The following is a 20,737-nucleotide window of genomic DNA, read 5'->3' on the forward strand; positions in this document are numbered from 1 at the left end:
TCTGAATGGTTTTTATAAGTGAGAACAGAAACCTTAAAAGAGTCTGTAAGCTCAAAGCTCACTACAATGACACACGACCTACAGCAGCATCATAAAAACACAAAGCACATACAGCAGATTTATGAAGAAGCTAAACACACATTACATTACATTTACCCAAATGCTTTAAAATAAAAGTATCTGAGGTTAACAGAAAGAACTGCTTAAAACACACTTACAATGCCTGGCTTCCCTAAGGCTCTCCTTGAAAGCTTTTTTCCTACTTTATGCATACGAGTGTGTGTTTGTGTGTTTTGTGTGACACTGAATACGTCTTCACATTACTAGCCTGGCGGTTGTTTGGCTGAGTTTTTAGTTTTCTTTCTTCTCTTCAACAGTAGAGGATTTGTTGAGTCTTCAATGGTTTTGATTTTAATTTGGTCATAGTCCACTCTCATCGTCTGCAGCGCATTTGTCATTTCCTCCTAATTTTTGGAAATATATCTTTCATTAAGCACAACCAAGATGAAGACAGTGCACATACAGTTTTAAGTCAATATTATATAGATTTCAGTGACAGTCACGTATTCATAATAGCATAAAATATTTTTAAAAAAAGCACATTGTCCAAAACAAACCCATGCTCAACCCACACCTGATTTGCCAACATATGAACAGCAGCAACACTTACTTTAACCTTCTCCCAGACATCTTGTTCCTCGTGCAGCACGCGGCTGGTGTGAAGAGGCGTTTGTGGGACCTGGACCGACTGCTGCAGTGGTTAGAGAATATTGATGTGCGGAGATGTTCACCAAATCTCACATCTTTCAACACCAGCAGTTGCTCAATCAGAGTCAAGCCAATGGGGAGCTGCTTACATTAATCCAGGGGTGGTTTATGAACTCATTGATGCTCATTCTCTGGGTGGGCTCAGTTTTCAGCAAGTGGCAGATCAGCTGTTTGGCTGAAATAGGAAATTGTCAACACCGTCATTGAATCTACAGCCCTGATTCTAGAAAAGTCAGAACGCTGTGTGAAACATAAGTAAAAACAGAATGCAGTCATTTGCAAATGAACTCTGTTTACCGACAAAGTGTTCCTGAGCCCATGTAGTAATGTCCTTTCTACAGTGATGTGTTCACAAAGTGGTGGACCTCTCTTCATCCTCGCTTGTGAACGACTGAGCCTTTCCAGGATGCCCTTTTCATACCCAATCATGATACTATCACCTGTTACCAATGAACCTTTTTACCTGTGGAATGATCCGAATAGGTGTTTTTGAAGCATTCCACATCTTTCCCAGTCTTTAGCTGCTCCTGTCCCAACTTGCTTGAAACACGCTGCTGCATCAAACGTGTACTGTTTTCAATTGAGTGCATGTCAGAAAGGATTCCCAAATTACCACATTCTGTTTTATGTTTCATACAGTGTCCCAACTTTTTTTTAACTGTTTTTTATACAGATGTGTCTCCCAGTAACATGAGTCATTACGGTCACAGCAATTATGTGGGACAGTTCTTGCATCTGAATGTAACTGATCTCAATCAACATGAGCAACATTTCGACGAAAGTTAAATCACAAATCTGAAATCAGAATGCTTCTGCAATGCACAAAAGTGCATTGAGAAGAGTTTGAATGAGAACTGCTAATGCTTTGCTGCTGTTATTTCCTATTGAAGTCACAGGATATGAGTTAGTTATTGACAGGAAGGTATGGTTTGAGTTAAGAATATTTGTTTGTTGGTAAAAGTATGTGGTGTGTCATCCCAGAAGAAACATATTAAGACTTAGTTCTAGTGGATGATCAGGCATGGAAAGTAAAACATAAAGGAGTGTTTCAATGGCAAATCTGCAATCTGATGAAACACCCATCTCAATTTACAAATCTCACCTTCCTCAGACACATCAGACCACTCTGGGTTAGGGAACTCATATTGTCCATTACGGATCCGTCTTTTCATTCCTGGAGATATTGCCAGACCATGATGCGAGAAAAAGGGAGGATATCCGCAAAGTCTGTGTGCAAGACAGACAAGAATGCTTGATTAAAGAGATGTCATATCATTAGAAGCAGCAACAAATTGTAGAAGCCAATCATGCATCGTTTAAAGATGGAAACACTAAAATGACTAATAGAATACACTGAGTGACTTACAGGATATACATAATGACACCCAGAGACCACATGTCACAGGATCTGTCATATTTCTCTGGACCAAGAACTTCTGGAGCTGCCACGGTGTCAAGAGAAACTACATAAAATGGAGAGCTGAGGCAATTGCTTATGTTTCTCATTTCATGCTTTTAAGAATTATAAATAAAAGACAGATGAGTGCAATTAAAAAAAAGACAAAAAAAGACACACAAAAAAAACAGGCCATTAAAATATCTTTAACAGAATTTTCCATCCATTTCACAGCATGTAACCGTATAATCCCATAATCAACATAGGCACGTTCTACATGCATGTTACACCCTGTCAGGGAAAGCACTCGACAAAAAGTCTGAGCCAAGCTGAGTTTACAGATGCACGTGGCAAACTCTGAAGATTCAAACTCTCATTATTTCTCTTGTAGGCACAAAAATACATTTAACTGGGATTATCCTGCTAATACATGCTGTACATATACACTGACATCAGCAGGTCCAGTCTCACAGACATCTACACAATTTACTGTGGCATTCATCAACATAAATATGCATCAGCACCAGTTTCCCTGTATGGACAAATCCTCAAGTGCATCTCCAGCCTGGCACAATTACTAGATCATATGTTGTGTGGTCTTACCAACATAGTAGGGTGTAAAGCAGGGTGTTGCTAAGGAGTTTAATGTGGTGATTTCTTTGGCAAACCCAAAATCTGTCAGCTTGAGGAGGGCATCTGGTCTTTTGGAGGTGTAAAGCAGATTCTCGGGCTGAAAGAGACAGGGACAGTGATCAAGCCGTCTGGAGAACAGAATCCAGATGATGACCGGTCACCAACCACAAGACAAGCTTCAACAGTCAACTTAAAAAACAAGCTCAAGCTCTGTTTCAAAATGATGTTAAACCATGTGTTTCGACAGTAAGAAATATAACAGTCACAAACTGAGTCTTAAATGTTTATTTTTGTCTTTCATCTCCAATAACACTTTGTGTCTTTGCCATTCAAAGCTGACCAAACTGCCTAACTCAGCAGCTGCTCATCATTTACCTACTCTACAATTAGATTTTTATACAAAAGCCTGGAGGACTTTCGTTTTGTGTTTCTTGTTTTCTCCTGGTTGTGCTACTTAGCATTAAATACGGGGTATTTGACGTGCATGCTGTATGACATTGTTAGTAAAACCTACACATAAGATCACATTTTACTCACTGCTTTTTGTTAAGATTAAACTCCTGTTACTTTCCATAAAAACAGTCCACTGTTGCAAGTTTTGTCTCCCAATCCAAAGTTTCTCCCAGATATATTCAGCGAGGTATTACCTTGATGTCTCTGTGAGCAATGTTGATGGTGTGCAAGAAATGTATTGCTTCTCCGATACTTTTCATGATGTCAGAGGCCTCTGAGAAATAAAATGGACACAATGGAGGTCAAACAGAAAGAAGCAGATGAAACTATGCATTCAGCAACACATTTTGAGATTGTTAAAGCTAAAATCCCTTGGATTTTCCTTTGTGGTGGACATTTTTTCAGGAACAGTCATTCAGTGTGTTTAAACTATGTTAAAACCGCTCTCTATAGTAGATAAGAGGCAGAGTCCACCATTATCATGCAAGATTCAAATTGCTTCCACATGCACAAAGGATTCACTGTAAACAAGGCATGCCTACAATCCACTGTCACTATCTGTAGTTTTTATGGTTGCAGCTAACAACTACATCTATTATCAATTCATCTTGATCAAGTTTCTCAATTAATCAATTAATTGTTGTGTATAGAAAATGTCAGAAAATAGTGAAAGTGCTCAATATAATTTCCCAGAGCACAAGCTTATGTATTAGATTGTTTGTATTGTCCAAACGACAGACAAAAACCATAAAAATATCCAAATGCCATAAATGACAATAGCAGATATTCACATTTGAGCAGCTGGAAGCACAGAATTCTGGGTATTTTTGCTCGCAATGACTGAAATGATTAATAGATTATTAAAACGGATGCCTATGTCCGATCTATTGGTCTAATTTAAGGAATACAATGAGACAAATAAACACACAACGCGTTTTTATGTCACCAAATACATGCCAAAACACGTCAGAAGCTGCTCAAGTGTAACATGTATATTCGTTTGTTGTTTACAGTATTATTACAAGGCGTGTGGCTTTTAGCTGGTTAGCTTGCTAATTTTAAAATGAAGCTCTTCATGCTGCTTTAAATAAATTACAATCTAGCTGAAACATCAGTGTTTCCCAAACAGTTTGACCCACTACAGCTTCATGTCGGTACCATAGGCTTTTTAAAACATGGACGTAGTCTCCATGAGGTCACCCATAGGTTTCTGAAGAGCAATTATGAAGCTCAGTGACAGCGGCTGTGGCCGTCGCCATCTTGGCAGCGCCTGACTCCACCATACTCATACTGTAGCTAATCCACAAATAGGTAAAGAGGTGGAGCGTGGGTGGGGCCTGGTTGCTGAAACCTAGCAGCTAGCTGTCACTCAAAGTTGGCATGCCCATAATTATGCATAACTTTAAGCATTAATATAATGGAAATGAGTGAGTTCTACAAAAATTCACTCCCCTGTGCAGAACGGGATCATTAGCTACAGAGACTAAACATGATTTTTGCACCAGGCTGTAAACATTTTTATTTCTGTAACTTTGGGCATTTTCATATGGGGGTCTATGGGGATTGATTCAAGTAGCCATTTGAGGACCTGGCTTGATTTTTCGGAGGTTGCCCGTTGGTCACACACACTCACCGAGTCCTGACTGTGCTGTGCTGGTGTAGTCCTGAGATGTCGTGCTGCATTGAAAAAAAACTGTCTTTAATATTCCATCTCCTTTTTATTGTCAGCAAAAATATAAAGAGATTTTGGTAAAGTTTTTATTTTTTTTTTAAATACATTTTAGTCTAATCTTTTTCTGCAATGATTTTGCATTTTGATGCAGTCACAGTTGGTGATTAATGACATTGGTGCCGTTTCATCTTCGTCTTGTCTTAGTTTTCTTTAGCGAAATTAACAGTAATCAGAACTGTATCAACTTGCTGCTAATGTGAACCAAACATTTCCTGCTGCTGCTGCTTCCCCTGCAGCATTTAACTGATCAAACATAGATGACTTTTACTGTGAGACAATCCCAGGAAACACTGTACTGTTAGTACGGTTAGCACAATCATTCAAAGCGATCAAAAATGAAAATAATGCATTTGTTTGGCTGCACTGTAAACAGAATCCTGAGACTTAAACCACTGGGTCAAAGTCAAAATCTTAAGGATTGTAACTTTAATTTTCTTGAGAACTAACGATCCCTTTACCTCTTTCTGTAAATGCATGATTCCCTCGGTCTTGGATATGACTGAATAATTCACCTCCATCCATGCTGAAAACAAAAACAGCACAATGGACAGAAGTACGGCATGAGGAGTCTGTAAAGGCATTAAGGTCAGTTCAGTCTTTGACTCTTCTCCTTGTTCACCCAGGAAGGCAACAAATGTGGCAGCAGAAGCACAAGACTTTAAATACGACATCATCGTACTATTAAATCACCATTAAGTTATAATAAATTAGTTGTGTACAAAATAACTAATTCAATTAAAAACACTGTCAATTTTGACGTAACTAACTGCCCATTAGCTCTTTAGGTACAGTAAAAGGCTCTTAATCAAAGCCTATTATAGCCATAAACATTCATACTAAATAAATACTAAATACCATTGTCAGTCCTTTTGTCTATTGTTCGGGCTCAGGATTATTTACTGCATCACATCAAGCATTGAGAGCATATGAAGTGGCTGAAGACATCAAGCACATACCTGTTTTATTATATTATAGACAAAGCAGCCTCTTCCTGCTTTCTGCCCTGTATGTACTTAAAGAAAGATGGCTGCACCTAATGCAAGTCACATCTCCAAGGAGCAATTCAAAGATGGGCACTGTCCGAGGAAATAAATCTGTCATCTCCATGTCCTCTCACTTTATATACATACATACATATATATATGTATAAATGTTAAATGTTAGCTTTTATTGTGCATATGTGTGTGTGTGTGTGTGTGTGTGTGTGTGTGCACGTTTCAGTGCCTGCAGAAGAACACACCACTCCATCACGATGAGGAGACACTTCTTGCCCTGGTAGAGATTCTCATAAACATCTATGATGGGTACAATGTGGGAGCACGGTGACACTCTCCAATGGAGCTCAACCTCCCGTCTGGCTTCTGGACAATCCTGCAGCATCTGAGACACAAACAGCCAAGGAAGGAAGTCAGAAAGCACGACGAGGTTTTAGCTTCAAATGCAGTCATGCACTGTCAAGCTGCTTTGGGTTTAATTATTATATTATTGCAAATTTAGCTGAATAAAACAGGTCGATGAAAGAGAACAAGACAGTGACTGGGAATCACAGGAACACAGATGATGTCATTGCTCTGATGTTTGTTTAAAAAGCATTCGTGGAGCTCCGGCATTTCACCACTAGAGGTACATTTTACAGCAGGAACACATTGCCTTTGCTGCAAATAGAGCAGCATCTTTGACTACTTGAGTAGTTCACTGACAGAAATCGAATCTGAAACTATTTTGATGAGAGAGATTGTAATTTTATAAGCAAAAACGCCAAACGTTTACGGCTACAGGATAGTTTCGGACTGTCTGTCAGAGAAAATAAGATTATCTGAATACAACAGCTTGGTCTTGAGGAAATTATAACAGACACTGTCCACTATTTTCTGACATCTCACACACCAAACGATTGAGAAAATAATCTTGATAATAAAAATAATTGTTATCTGTGCCAATCATTCCCACCGTCAGTAGGCAGTGCAGTCTATTAGTCTGCCTGCTTTCCTTTTAATTTAGCTGCTGTGGGTTAGACAATTAATTATGAGAAGAGTATTTTGCTACATGGGGGCTGAACAAATGAGATACATATTTAATAGAGAACACTTGAATTAAATTCATTTATTCTTTCATTTGGATATGTTTTTAACCACTGTTAATTAGCTGGTTTTGTTATGCAGAACGATTTAAATACTGTTAATACTGTTAACAAATTACAGGAAAATAACTGCATGCATTACTTTCGGTTGGACTCCTCTGTGATATTTTCACAACATCAGTTTGTAGCAAACTCAATCATGTAAATTTTCTTCTGAATCTGACTCTTTTAGAAGATTTACTGGGGGCCGTTCAAAGGAAAACATTTCACTGACTTTATTAGTCTGTCTCGCATAGCTGTCACAAGAGCTCATAGCTGTCAGTGGTTTATTTAAGATCCGACGGGGTGCATGAGGAAGAAGAGGAGGTTTACTGATGTTCAAACAGTAAGACAGGACGACATCTCTAACTGGATGTCAAAAAACATATTTATGCTGTGGCTGCTAGCGACACATTAAGACAAACTGGAAAATGTGGGAAAACTTCTCTACAAAGAACTGCACTGGGTCTAACACACTACACACTCTACACACAACCTGAAGAAGAAGAGACAACCGAATAATCATGAGCTAAGTTCAAGAAAAAGATGGTGCACTTCTCAGAACACCTTCGCTGTCTAATAAAAGCTGAGAGTGTATCTGCGTGACACCTTGTCCTGCTGTACCACACCAGACGTCATAATCTCTCAGTCATCCCAGGCCTTTCGCCTGTGGCTACTTTTAGACACAGGCATGTCCCCCTCTCTCTTTCTGACTGGCAGCATTTGGATAGGAAAAGTCAACACTCCTCTTTCAAAACAGACGCCTCAACATGGCAGGTCAGAGGCCAGAGGCCAGAGCCACTGGACTATATATACGTCAAAAACTCCGGAGCAGAAAGTAGACCCGGGCAAAGCCATCTGGTTTGTGTGATTACCTAAATGCCAAGAAAATAAAGGTTACTTCAAAAACCATCTCTCAGTCACACCTAACACTAAAATTAATCAACCTTTTGAACTCGAAGTTTAAATCCTTCCTGTCACTTCATAGGCACCAATTAGAGAGGGTACTCTACAGCTGGATATGCATTACACATGTCTTACAAGTGACTGAGTGATCCCAGAGGAGCAGTAATACAATCATTTCTCTCTCTCTACTGGCTGAGGCTGAGATTTAAAGGGGGCACACATACTGTCCAGAGGAGAGGAGGGAGGAAGCAGCGTGTGAGACGCAGACTCTCTCAAAAATCAGAAATAAGAGATAAGAATCTGTTAACTTTCAACTCTGAGCTTATCTTAAGACGTTGTTCAACCCCGGCTGCGTTTTCTTTGACCGATACCACGACCAGTGCTGGAGGGCTCTTAGCAGCCAGGCTTTGACTTTTTCCTCCATGAGAATCAATTATAATCTTTGATTTAGCGCAGAAAAAATGTGGAGCGAGACATGTCGCAGGAAGTAATGGAAATGTTGGGTATTTGTGTATGAAATTAAGCAAACACACAATGCTGTTTTGTTAATACAAACACTTTAAATGCAGGTTATAGTCAGGCTTAAGTCTGTTTAATCTCTTGGACACTGCAAAAACCAGCCTGACAGTCCATATTTAAATCCACCACAGGTGCTGCCTTGAGGCAATGTTTACACTCAGATGGCGAGAAATCAACATAAGCGCCTTTCAAACCAAATTACTATTTTACTTTATTAATTCCCCAGAGCACTAACATTTAGTGGTCATAGTGGTTTTTGTCAAACTGGTCAAAATCAGACCACGTTTAATCAGACACACTTATTCTAACTTGTAAAGACACGCATGGGGTTGTTTCTAGCGTTGATGTCTGCATAATGTGCAAAGGCGACTGCACCTGCCAGAGGAGGTCTGACACACCTGAGAGCATCATGCGAAAAGATCCATCTGAATGAACTCAAACACGTTTCACTCCATGTCTAATACATAAGTGAAATTAAATAAATACCCAGTATCTCTCACTGTGTACGTTAAACCCTCCATGCTGCATATTTCAAATCCACGACTCTCTAAGACTATTTCAACGCACTTTAGTATTTAATAGAAACGATGAAAAAAAAAAAAAAAGAAGAAGCAAAGATTGTATTTTTGGCTGTTAACGGTTGTGAAAACAGGAAGCGCCAATTCTCTCAATAAAGTTAACAACTTTACACAAGTGTATATACTTTAACATTATATAATTCAAGAAACAGTCACAAGAAAATCAGTAAGAATAACATGATGACATGTTTACCTTTAGTGCATACTTTTCTCCACTCTGTTTGTGGAGTATTTCCAGCACTCTGCCATTTATCCCCATCCCGAGCACCTGACTCGTCACACAGTAATCGTCTGTTATCACATTCCTTTTGATTTGAAGAGGATTGTTAAAAGGTTTCACTAAACACTGTGGGAGAGGAGCAGAGTTCAAGTTTGGCTGCTGTTGGTTCGGGAAACTCGGCTGGTGCTGATTCGACATGTTAACTATCGGCAACACATGAGTGATGGCCGTCCAACAGGTGAGCTTCCCGTCGTCTCGCTGCGGAGCGTTAGCTTTCTTAGCTAACACCTAGCTCATTTTGTCCTTGTGTGATATTAGCCCGCAGCTAGCCAGGACAGCGAAACAGCTCTCACTCAGAAGTCCGCCGCAAGCAGCTGTGCAGGTGCCGGGACCAGGAAATCCTCTTTCAACTGTGATTCTTGACGGGCTGCCGGACAGTTTAACAACCCAGACTCCTTCACACCTTGTGATATTACCGTTTATACATATAATTACGTGGAAAAGCTGTAAAAGTCAAAAGATAAACAATTCCCAAACGTCCGGACTGCAAAGGTGGACGTGAAAGCAGCATCTCTCAACAGTCCAACAGGGGCGTGTTTGAGGAAAGGAGGAAAGGAGGACGGGGGGGCACCCAAGTGTAAACACCCCATTACTTCACACATTGATTTGAGGAAGAAGTGGGCGATGTGGACAAAATCTTCTATCATGATATATGTCATTTTAGATCATGGAAACAGATCATATAACTTGATAGTAATTATCATGTAAATTCAATTAAAACAGTACCAAGCGTCATCACACTTGATTGTTTTTGTCTTTTATTTTTAACTTTTAAACAAATAAACACATGAGTTTAGAAACAAAAGACTCAAAACAGTAAAACTAACGTTCACATGACCTTATGAGGCAGCTGGATTGGCGCCATGAAGACACCAAAGCTGTTTTCTAACGTGAACTCTGGGCACTCGGAGTTGCCCTTTCACACATGGAGCACATTGCTTCCTGTCAGACGTGTTCTCACATACTGAAAATAATACTTTGTTTGGTTTGCTGCAAGTATGGTGGTTAATTATATCTTTTAGATATCTTTTCATGGGATTAGAAAGTTACGATAATAAAGTGGATAATAAAAGGTAATAAGGATGTCTTTTAACTAGGAATGAAATGCCCTCGAAGGATAATAAAGTGCTTAACTACCCAAACCATCTGGTTCTGCTTGCATGTAACTATGCTTGATGCAGTTTTACAATGTAGTGAACAACTTGGGAACCTGTAGTTTGTCCACTATATACTCCCTGCCCTGTAATAGCGATATAACGTTATTACTGACAGGTAAAACAAATTAACTATTTTTTCTCCTCGTTATACATCCGTGTGCTTCATTCGTCCTGCGGAACTAACGATACATGGCGTTGTCGCGGTGCAGTTTCACGTCGGAGGTAAATATGTGTCGGACCACCATACCCGAAGAAGAGCTGCTGAGTGCTGTAAATGAAATACAAGAAATAAATGAGGTTATTTCGCCGGTGTAGAGGCGTTTAAGTGTGTATGTGCTGATAAAATGAAAACAATTACAATAAATAAGAAGCGGACACACTGAAGTCATCGCTGTCGTCGTTTCCGTCCCGAGAGAATGTTTTCCAGACCGTTTCGTGTCAAGTCCAACACCGCAATCAAAGGATCCGACAGGTGAGGCGGTGCTGCTGTCGCCAGCTCGTGACACTTTTGCTAGTCGCCATTTATTCCCAACGAGTTTAAGTAATTTTGCTTTATTCAGAACGTAGTGTCAGTATTAAACGTATCGGAAGGCTGCCCGCATATTAATGTCATGCTGGGATAGGTCACAACTAGAGTTAAGGTTCATGTTTGTCCATGATACCATGTCGCTTCAGACCTCAGCAGTATATCGGTTGTTAAATTAGTTGTTATTAGTTGTTCTGAATTTCGATTGAATATGTGGGCCTGAACTGGGTTTATTAAATCGGCTGATTGGGATCTGGTGCCATGTGAACATTTAGATCGGAAATCACTGTGAATTAATATCTTGCTATTTAGTTTAAGCCTATCCCGTCCATTGTTATGAAAAGTCATTTCTGGTTATTATGCTGCTCAGCCCTGTCAATTTCAGGACGGGCACGCTGACTGGGTCTTAGAAAACCACATTACAGTATGTGCAATCAATAATGGCAATCAGTTAAGTCAGTTGTGAAGTCTGAGTAAAGTATGGGTTATCATATAAAGTGTAAATTTAAAGTAGAAAATATTGCATCTCTAAAATATGTAGCAGCAGTAAATACTCGTATGACCCAAAGACTGAGACTCATGTTTTTGTTCTCACCTTCAGGCGAAAGCTCAAAGCTGACATATCCACAGCTTTTCCTTCACTGTCTGCTGATGAGCTGTCGGAGCTGGTCCCCAACAAAGAGGAATTAAATGTCGTGAAGATTTATGCACACAAGGGAGACGCTGTGACACTTTATGTTCTTCAAAAAAATCCACTGTTCTTTGAACTAGAGAGAAGACTTTATCCTACAGGTAAAACACTGGTACACTGCAGTTACATTAGGAAGAATGAATGCAGTAACTTATTTCAGCTGTTCATATTCTTCAGTGTATGTGCTTTGGCGCTACCCTGCTCTCCTGCCAACATTCAGGACATGGCCTCCTGTGCTTCAGAAGATGATTGGAGGGGCAGGTAGGCTTCTTTTTTCAAACCTTCTGGTCCCGAGCAGATGTTTAATACTGTACATTTGAATTGATATGAAGTAAAATATACTTTGTTTCCCCAAAGATCTCATGCTGCCAGGCGTGGTGGTGCCTTCAGTTGGTCTCCCAGCTGTGAAACAGGGCGACTGCTGTGCTGTTACAGTAGTGAATAATAGGTGAGTTATGATAAAAAAAAAAAAATTGTGGAAGACCTCTGACATGTTTGGCACAGATTTAGAGTAAGCGAGACGATGTTCCTCTGGATTGCAGGGCTCCTGTTGCAGTTGGAACTGCTGCAGTGTCCAGTGCAGAGATGCATAGTTTGGGTATGAAAGGGAGAGGAGTGTGTGTTCTCCACACATACATGGATAATCTCTGGTGAGTGGCTCCCATCTTTTTGATGATTTCAATCCGGCATTTTTGTGAAGGAATGACTTTCTTTGAAGATGAGAAGATCGATACAGCTCTCATGATTGTCCTTGTCAAACCGTGAATCTGACCAAAACAAATAACCACCATCATCTGTTTTTATGCTCTGTTTAGGGCTTTTGGAGATAAGACAGTTCCCCCATCTTTACCAGATGCAGAAAGTGAAGGACAAGGAATACTTGGTGAGGAGTGCGAGGTTGATGAGGAGGAAGAGGAAGGAGTTGAGAAGTGTGCAGAGGAGGAGCAGAGTCCCAGTGAAACGGTGGTAGATCAGGTGTGCTCTGGTGTCGAGGAGGTGACTCTGGCTGAGCAGGAGAAGGGTCAAAGGGACAATGAGGAAGAGGAAGGCAACCAGGATGACCAGAAAATGCCACAAGGTACCACATTAAGTCACATTTCCCCATTATATTTCATAAAATGTAACTTAAAAAGGAACCGTTTCAAGCTGTAGAAGTTGCACTGAACTATGTACAACCGCAGTTGCACTGAATCAGCTTTTAACAAGACTCAGAAGTACTGTGATCCTGGGCTCAAATCAGATTGGGGTATTCACCACTAAATGGTTGCAGGCTTTGTTGATACAAGTGCAGGGTGAGATTTTCTGATCTGGTGAAATGGAAAAATGTTCAGAGAACAAGAGATGTGACCCAGCACAAACCCCGATTTCACAGAGATAATGGACGCCCTGCTGTTGCAGTGTTTTCTCCATGCTCTCAAGTGCAAGGTGAAGAAGTCAGAGCTCCCTCTGCTGACCAGTACATTTCTCCGCAACCACATGTTCTCCTGCTGGTAAAGTACAGTTAATCTTAAGAAGTGCTGATGAGTAATTCATTTTTATTGTGATGTATTTATTTGTATGTACATGTATATTTTCAGCCCAAGTGGAAAGCAGCTTGATATCAAGAAATCCAGCTATAAAAAGGTATATTACATGTCCAGGATGTGGCATTTCACACATACAGACACATTTTTGACTCCTCATAAGTAAACACTTATTCACTGTTTTATCCAACAGTTGTCCAAGTTTCTACAGGCCATGCAGCAGCAGTATAACCTTGTGCGAGTGAAAGAACTGACCAAGGGTGTGGAGAGCATTGTGGAGGTGGACTGGAAAAATCAGGAGTGAGCCAAACTCTGTCTGGACTTAAAGAAATTGTTGGTTGAGATTCAAACGCTCAGTCCGACGTTGAAACTGACAAGCTTTTTCTCGTTATTAAACGTCATAGGCTGTATTCCTTCACTGTTCCTGAGGGGTCAGATGTTGGAGCAGCGCTGGTGCAGGAAGGAGGAGAAGGAGAAACTCCATACCATCCTCCTGAGATCACAACTCTGTACTCTGTGTCAGCTCGACTGGAGCCTGTCTTTCTGGATGCAAACAAGAGGTGTGTGTGTTTGCATGTTTTCCTTACCTGGGCTCTTAATGCAAGGTTCAGATGTAGGAGGAGTTTTGAAGTTTCCTGTTTCCTTGAATGTGGCATTGAGTCCCAGAAGAGCTGCTCTGTAGCTGTCCAAATACAAAGTCAAATGCAGTATGCTAAAAGTACCAGGATGCCCTCTTGCATTCGTTCTCATTTTGCAGTGTGCAAGCCAGCATGCTTTCCTGGCTCTTCTTACCCACAATCCTCTGCCAGAGCTCACACGGTTAGCAGCATGACCAGAGAGTGTTTGGTAACATGGAAATAGCAACACAAGTCAGAGAGGCTTTCAGTTGCTTCACGCTCATGGTGTGAGCAGCACTATGGCGAAATTGGAGCAGGCGATGAGACAATGCCCCAAGTTTTGTATAAATCCGCTCTGTGCTCCTCCCAGAATCCTTCCCGTGCTCTCTTTCTAAGTAATGTAGCACCTGCTCAAGATAGCATATTTTTTTGGATATTCACTTAAAATTTGGGATCCATTTGGATGGAAATCCAGCTTGTGACAAGTCAAAATGCGGACTGCCATTATAAGACGTCATTTTTCATCCTTATCAACAGAGACGAGATATTTTGTGACATTTATGACATTGAGACATTTATTCTGAATTTCATGACCGCAGCATGTTCCAAAAAAGTTTGGACAGGGACGTGTTTAAGACTGTGTTACCTTTTCTTTTACAACTCTATAAACACTTTGGAACTGAGAAGGTCCGAAAGTGACATTTTTTCCCCCAGTCTTGCTTGATATATGACTTAATTTCCTCAACAGTCATTTGCAGTGTGGTTTTTTTTTGGAAGTGAAAAAACTTTTCACCATTCCAGGTCTCAGAGAGGCATAAAAATGAGCTTCTGTTGTGCTGCTAAAACGCTTAAATCCATCACTGCATTCTAATTGTTTAATATATGACTTCAGATTTGTGGCCATGCACAAGCAGCTGGTCTGAGAGTCTGTTTTAAGTGCAAGAGAGTGTGAATACAGTTCCATATGCCTCAGTTTTCTCATCCTAGATCTGGTCACGCCACACACTGTGCAGTCTTGGGAGTCGGACATCAATCTCTTCCACTGCATTAGGACTGTCCCTTGAGACACGTGCACACACACGCACGCACGCACGCACGCACGCACGCACGCACGCACGCACGCACGCACGCACGCACGCACGCACGCACACACCAAAGACCTAAAATAATAGTAAACTTTATTTGTGTTGCACCTTTCATACAAGAAGTAAAGAACTACCCGAGAATAAAAGATAGCTGAAGGGAAGGATGTGTGTAAATGCAAATGAAGTGCATGTCCTATTACCTGTGGAACCATCCAAACAGATGTTTTTGGATCATTCCACATCTTTTCCAGTCTTTAGTTGCTCCTGATCCAACTTGTTTGAAACATGTTGTTGCATCAAATTCACAACAAACAGATTTTTACAAAAATCACTGAAGCTGTTTAGATAAAGCATTAAATGAATTGTCTTTGTATTGTTTTCAATTGAGCAAATGGCAAAAAGGATTATCAGATTATCACATTGTGTTATATTTATGATTTACAGAGTCCCAGCTCGTCTGGAATTAGGGTTGTATTTACAAAGCTGCCTTACTGAACACAGCTGGGCAGATCATTTCTCTTTCTATGCTTCTTATGTCATCCATTTATATTTTCAGAAATTTAAAGTCCCCTTGCAGCCATGAATTGAGTTTCCAGCCAATTAGGAGGCATCTTGTGTCCTGGTGTTAAACTTTTGAAATGAAATGTATCTCCTCGTTCATGGGCTCTGGATTTTGTGGAAAAAAAAATACATCAGATACCAATAATTGTGTGTTTTTTGTGTGTATTTTTTATAAAACATGTCTGGCAGGGGCCCTTAAATAATTTTGTTTGTACTTATTAGCTGTGTGTATTTTACTTGGTCCTGCATTAGTCCTGTATACTTGTCCCTATAAAAATAAATAACCTTAAAAACATGAATTCAGTAAAGTCTTTAAAAAATCCCTAAACTGAAGATGCCTTTAACCATTACTCTCTTATGGACATTCATTCTTGTGTGTCTGTGTTCTTTGTTGCCTCTACAGAAAAGGAACAATAGTGCAACCCGCTGAAGTGAGAAAAATTGTCACGGACTATGTGAAGAAGAATGAACTTGTGGATGAAAATAATAAGAAGTAAGGGGATTTTTAAAAGTCTGAGGAAACTGCTGTGGACTGCTTGACGCCACACATGTCAGAGCCTATTATTGTTACCACCACAACAGTATGAATACAATTTCTATTTCATATGACATATGAGAAAGAAGAGCTTCTCTAGAGGAGCAGCACTGATGCCACAGAGCTCATTTTATATATGAACCACTTGTTTTTACAGAACTGGGTGCCTTATAAAATTGGCAGCCAAACAAATATAGAGCTGACCTCTCGCCATGTGATGTTCTAATTGTCCTAAATGCTTTAAATGTGAGACGTCTCGTTTCTTTTTAGGCAATGAAAATTGTGCGTCTTCTGATTTGAAACAATCTGGCATGAGTAATGGGATGCAGTATATAAAATCTGGCATGAAACTAGAATCAGTTGAGGCAGCATGTTTCCTGTTGAATGCATTAATCCGCTGTATGGCTTACTTACTTTTAGCAGAACAAGTAGCTTCAGTGTTTTTCTTCCCTCCTGACAGCTACGTCACCATAAACCCCACTCTGTGTGACTGCTTGCTGGAGAAATCAGAGTACCAGGAGGTAGAGTCTCTCAAGTGGGATGACCTCTTTAGCAGGTAAAACATCAATGTGGAGTACCCTCGCTCATGCTTACAGTCTGCAGTTGTACCAGATTTGGAGAATTGGCACTCCTTAAACAGCCTCAGTGAGAGGACATACTGTGTATATTGTACATGCATGCTGTGGAATTTTATAGATTCATATTTGTTTAAGAAAAAATGAATCAGTTGAAAGTAATCATTAGTTACAATATCAAACGTTACACCAACAGGAGTCAGTGTGTGAATAATGTGGCAGGTGGAGGCTGTCAGCATCATCATTGCAGGATGAACACGGGATAAAACAACCATTCTAATGCGAACACATAGTCCAAACCTGATCTGTAATCAGCAACAATGCTGATGCTCAGAAGTCTGGCGCCTTGATTCTACCACATCACAGCGGGCTTCAGAAGCGACTCTCCGCTCAGCCCGGCTTAAAATACACGCCAGGTCCTTCTTTGACAGAAGCGGCGTCAAGCTGCACAGAGCAGATCGAGCCAAACAAGGCGTGGAGAATCTGCTCAGTTTTTAAAATACAGCACTAGCGTGTGAACAAACATAATAGGGCAGCCATAGCGTGAACAGGCAATACATCTTATGGGGCTTAGTGAAGACAACGTGGAGCAAGATGAACAAAGGCTCTGTGATGTTTTTCTTTCCAGTCATATGAGACAGATTTCTGATCTCACAAACCCTCTTTCATCGTAAACCCTCTCAACCTTGCTCTCTGTGAGAAAATCAATGAACAAAGTATAAATACAGCTCTAGCTAACACGGAGTTTTTGGTGATCATATGCTGTACGTTACCGCGTTTGATAGGCAGATGGATCGGTTAGCGGACCCAGTTCAGCAGTATCACCGTCAGCCGCCATCTCATCATCCTATCGTCTGACATTTGGTGTAGCTGAAACAAGGCCATCTTGTTTTCACAGGACATTGGGACGGATGCAGGAGTGCTATCAAATTGTATTCCCTGGACAAGCACCTATAAGAAGGAAGGGCCACATTGAGCCCATAGACATCTCTGTGGCTTCTCGAGGCTCCAATAAGAAGGTGACAACCCATAAACTGCTGTCGACGTTTGACAGTTAGAGTGAGGCTGCTTTAGGCGCCGAGGTGCTTTGAGCTGAAGGCTACCTTTAACACGCTCACAGCGACAATGCTAACATGCTTCTGCTTAGCAGTTATAATGTTCACCATTTTAGTTTAGCGTGTTTTCATGCTACCATTATAGTGGGGGCTGGAGGGGGCTGTCAGTTTTTCAGATATGGGTCCTCAGAGTTCATCTACACTTCATCCTGAGGCAGATGCTGATGATTGTCAGAGTCCATGGTGATACATTTCAGTTATAACCACAAATATCAGCCTCATGAGGATGCTATATGAAAAGATGTTTAGGGATTGTTAAAATGAATTCTCTGACGACTGTGAATGTCTGTGCAGCATTTCGTGGCAATACGTTCTCTGGTTTTTGAGTGCACTTCCAGCATTTCCATTGTGGACCTAAGCAGTGGGCCAACCAACCCGCACATTTCTGAAAATGATAAATTGGATGAGCATGTGCAAATTACATTTGACAGTTCAACTTGTCAACACTGGGGTCCTGTACTGCAGCATCTTATTGGCCAACATGTACAGCAATGTATACAATACAATACAGATGTATCAGTGTTCAAATAATAGATCATGTATCACCCTCATTTGTTTATTGTTCTAGCTCTACTTGTTTCCATATGTTAGGTGACCCTAATAAAGAACCTGGAAGTGTATGGTTTGGACCCTGCAGTCGTGGCCACTGCTTTGCAGCACAGAGTCCAAGCGAGCTCCGTCTTGCAGCCCATTCCTGGGTCCAAGGACAAAGTCCTGGTCCAGATCCAAGGCAACCAGATTCATCAAGCTGGCAATCTGCTGCTAGGTTTGGAACTCAATAATACTTCAAGTATTCCACAGTTTCTCTCAGTAGTTTTATTTGTACACATAAGTTTTTGTTTCAATTTCAGATCACTATCAAATTCCTCGCAAGTTCATCCAAGGATTAGACAAAGCTCCAAAAGGTGGCAAGAAGAAGTAGCATTTCAACGTGCAACACCAATGACTCAGCTGATTTACTGTATGTGAACACAATAATAGCAATTCATGTAATAAAGCGAATAAAAATTCACTGTCATCCTCTCCAGGTTGATGAATGAAACCGTTCTGATTTGCCTCTCTTAGATAATCCAGGTTAAAGTCACTCACGCAATACCAGTGTCGTGTCAACACACAGTCATTTGTTTCTAATGGTAAAGAGAGCTTCTGGAGAAAACTCTTCTTTCAAGTTTAAATATTCAAATCGATCAAATTGAAAAATCAGTGAAATTAAATGCTTTGTCCAACAAAAGTGAAATATTTTTCAGCAGTCAAAGCATTTTAGAGGATAGTTGCAGTATAAACGAACATGTCGCATCACATTACGTTCCAGTGTTTCTCAAATGATCTGACTTAATTTCTCACTTTAATGTTAACAAGGAAATCATTTTTTTAACAACCTAAATCTATTAGAAAATCACACGGTGCTTTCTTCTTCTCTCTTTTTTGTATCAGCTGTTAACACGACCAAGCTTTTAACATTTAATTGAACGTTATAGTTTGTGGATGAGATGGTTTCTGTATCTACACGTTTCACAGTTTTGAACACAGCGTAGTTTTTCATACAGCCATTTGAATCATTTGACTATTTTTTGGACATGTTATGCCAAGACAAGAAATGAGGGCAGAGAGTGACGGGAACAAGTCCCCAGCTGGATGCAAACCAGGAGCGTTTTGGTTCATCCTCTGTGCCTTAATCGATAAGTAATAGGTAACGTCCATGCAGCAATTCTGAACCGGGATATCTGCATTTGTACCACGAAGCCCCACTGAGGATTAGGGGCCTTGCGTTGGCGATATGGTACACAAAAGATAGAAAAGATACCATTTGAATTTGTGGAGTAAACAGAAAGAAACATGGATACAATAAGGAGTAACAGCAGGTTTGCAGGGATTCTTAAAGCCAAAAACGCTGGGCCAGTCACCACACCAAAGGAAATGTGACATTTCTCCTGCGGTAAATTCATTTCAAACTCCTCACATAGTTTGCTGTAAATCATCATTTGATTTTGGATGTTTTTGTCAGGTTTTTTGATTTAATTTATTTATTTTTTTAGCGACAGACTCAACTTTAGCATTTCAGCTGAGGCTGTGTGCAATTACAGAGCCTCAGTTATGCTGAGGTCGGGTCCTTGTGGTGACCAATCTAGTGTTCCATGTGCAAATGAGTTGTCAGATCCTTTATCATGCTTGTAGTGTTTTTAAAGCTCTTTTACTTGAAAAAGATGGAATTTTACACTAATCTGGTGTTTCCCTGAAGGCAATCAAGATTTATTTATAGTTTTGCCCATATCCTGTAGACCCCAAAATCCTATTTTTGTCCAAAGGCTTAAAGTAATTATAAAACAGAAGATCAGTGAGAGAGAAAAGAAACAGAACACCTGCATGAGACAGTATTGGTCACCTATGAGAAGTAAGAAGTTATGTTGTACAGTACACACACTGTGTGTGTGTGTGTGTGTGTGTGTGTGTGTGTGTGTGTGTGTGTGTGTGTGTGTGTGTGTGTGTGTGTGTGTGTGTGTGTGTGTGTGTGTGTGTGTGTGTAAACAAAATAGACATCTCTTAACAAAGAGTCATGGGTAGGGGGAGTGTGGGATTTTGGCTTGACTTGAATCAGGCATCTTGTCAAGAGTTACAAATCTATAAAGTTCTTCATTTTATTTGATATTGCAGATGTGAGTGTTACTCCAAACTCCAAAAATGGTTTATATGGATTCTATGAAACAAAACGAATGCAAAGAGCCACAACAATATGTTAATGTAGTACAGTAATGTAATGTAAAACCATGTGTGCCCAAACTGATGGATGAATAATAACAATAATAAGAATGATAACTGGTAGTAATAACACACAATGACAATATATTTGGTAATCTGGTTTTCTGCATAATGGCAGAAATGTGTGTGAATGATGGAGTGCATGTTTATGGAGGACCAAAGGGAGAGAGTTGAGACCGAACTGATGCAGAAATCAAGAATTTATGGTTGT

At 40.3% G+C, this 20,737-nt stretch overlaps 2 protein-coding genes across 3 annotated transcripts; one reads left to right on the forward strand and one right to left on the reverse strand.

Annotated features, from left to right (window-relative positions):
* Nucleotides 1-323: 323 nt before the first annotated feature.
* Nucleotides 324-9,870, reverse strand: LOC139335474 (MAP kinase-activated protein kinase 2-like). Its single transcript, XM_070969092.1, has 10 exons — nt 9,298-9,870; nt 6,223-6,362; nt 5,441-5,505; nt 3,445-3,524; nt 2,768-2,894; nt 2,135-2,210; nt 1,871-1,995; nt 858-943; nt 671-751; nt 324-464 (listed from the first exon to the last, which is right to left on the reverse strand). The coding sequence occupies exons 1-10, from the start codon at nt 9,520-9,522 to the stop codon at nt 324-326; spliced, it is 1,146 nt and encodes a 381-aa protein (XP_070825193.1). The 5' UTR covers nt 9,523-9,870.
* eif2d (eukaryotic translation initiation factor 2D) lies at nt 9,430-18,810 on the forward strand. Of its 2 annotated transcripts, none has more exons than XM_070969091.1 (15): nt 9,430-9,562; nt 11,669-11,859; nt 11,936-12,019; nt 12,116-12,206; nt 12,301-12,408; nt 12,574-12,836; nt 13,131-13,248; nt 13,336-13,381; nt 13,475-13,581; nt 13,686-13,841; nt 15,948-16,037; nt 16,540-16,635; nt 17,553-17,673; nt 18,361-18,535; nt 18,621-18,810. In XM_070969091.1, the coding sequence occupies exons 3-15, from the start codon at nt 12,004-12,006 to the stop codon at nt 18,689-18,691; spliced, it is 1,458 nt and encodes a 485-aa protein (XP_070825192.1). In that variant the 5' UTR covers nt 9,430-9,562; nt 11,669-11,859; nt 11,936-12,003; the 3' UTR covers nt 18,692-18,810. The 2 variants fall into 2 exon arrangements, with proteins under 2 accessions (XP_070825192.1, XP_070825191.1); XM_070969090.1 differs by lacking the exon at nt 9,430-9,562 and adding an exon at nt 10,755-11,013.
* Nucleotides 18,811-20,737: the final 1,927 nt, after the last annotated feature.

Source organism: Chaetodon trifascialis, chromosome 8 (assembly GCF_039877785.1).
Source record: "Chaetodon trifascialis isolate fChaTrf1 chromosome 8, fChaTrf1.hap1, whole genome shotgun sequence".
In the NCBI taxonomy this organism is placed as follows: domain Eukaryota; kingdom Metazoa; phylum Chordata; class Actinopteri; order Chaetodontiformes; family Chaetodontidae; genus Chaetodon; species Chaetodon trifascialis.

What these genes read in the sequence shown, in the direction of transcription:
- LOC139335474 (XM_070969092.1), bottom strand. Translation starts at nt 9,522, where the DNA reads ATGTCGAATCAGCACCAGCCGAGTTTCCCGAACCAACAGCAGCCAAAC. An exon ending in GGTGTCATTATGTATATCCT is followed by an intron (nt 1,996 to 2,134) that starts GTAAGTCACTCA and finishes TCTTGCACACAG; the next exon opens with ACTTTGCGGATATCCTCCCT. An exon ending in TAAACCACCCCTGGATTAAT is followed by an intron (nt 752 to 857) that starts GTAAGCAGCTCC and finishes TAACCACTGCAG; the next exon opens with CAGTCGGTCCAGGTCCCACA.
- eif2d (XM_070969090.1), top strand. Translation starts at nt 10,958, where the DNA reads ATGTTTTCCAGACCGTTTCGTGTCAAGTCCAACACCGCAATCAAAGGA. An exon ending in ACATACATGGATAATCTCTG is followed by an intron (nt 12,409 to 12,573) that starts GTGAGTGGCTCC and finishes TGCTCTGTTTAG; the next exon opens with GGCTTTTGGAGATAAGACAG. An exon ending in AACCACATGTTCTCCTGCTG is followed by an intron (nt 13,249 to 13,335) that starts GTAAAGTACAGT and finishes GTATATTTTCAG; the next exon opens with CCCAAGTGGAAAGCAGCTTG.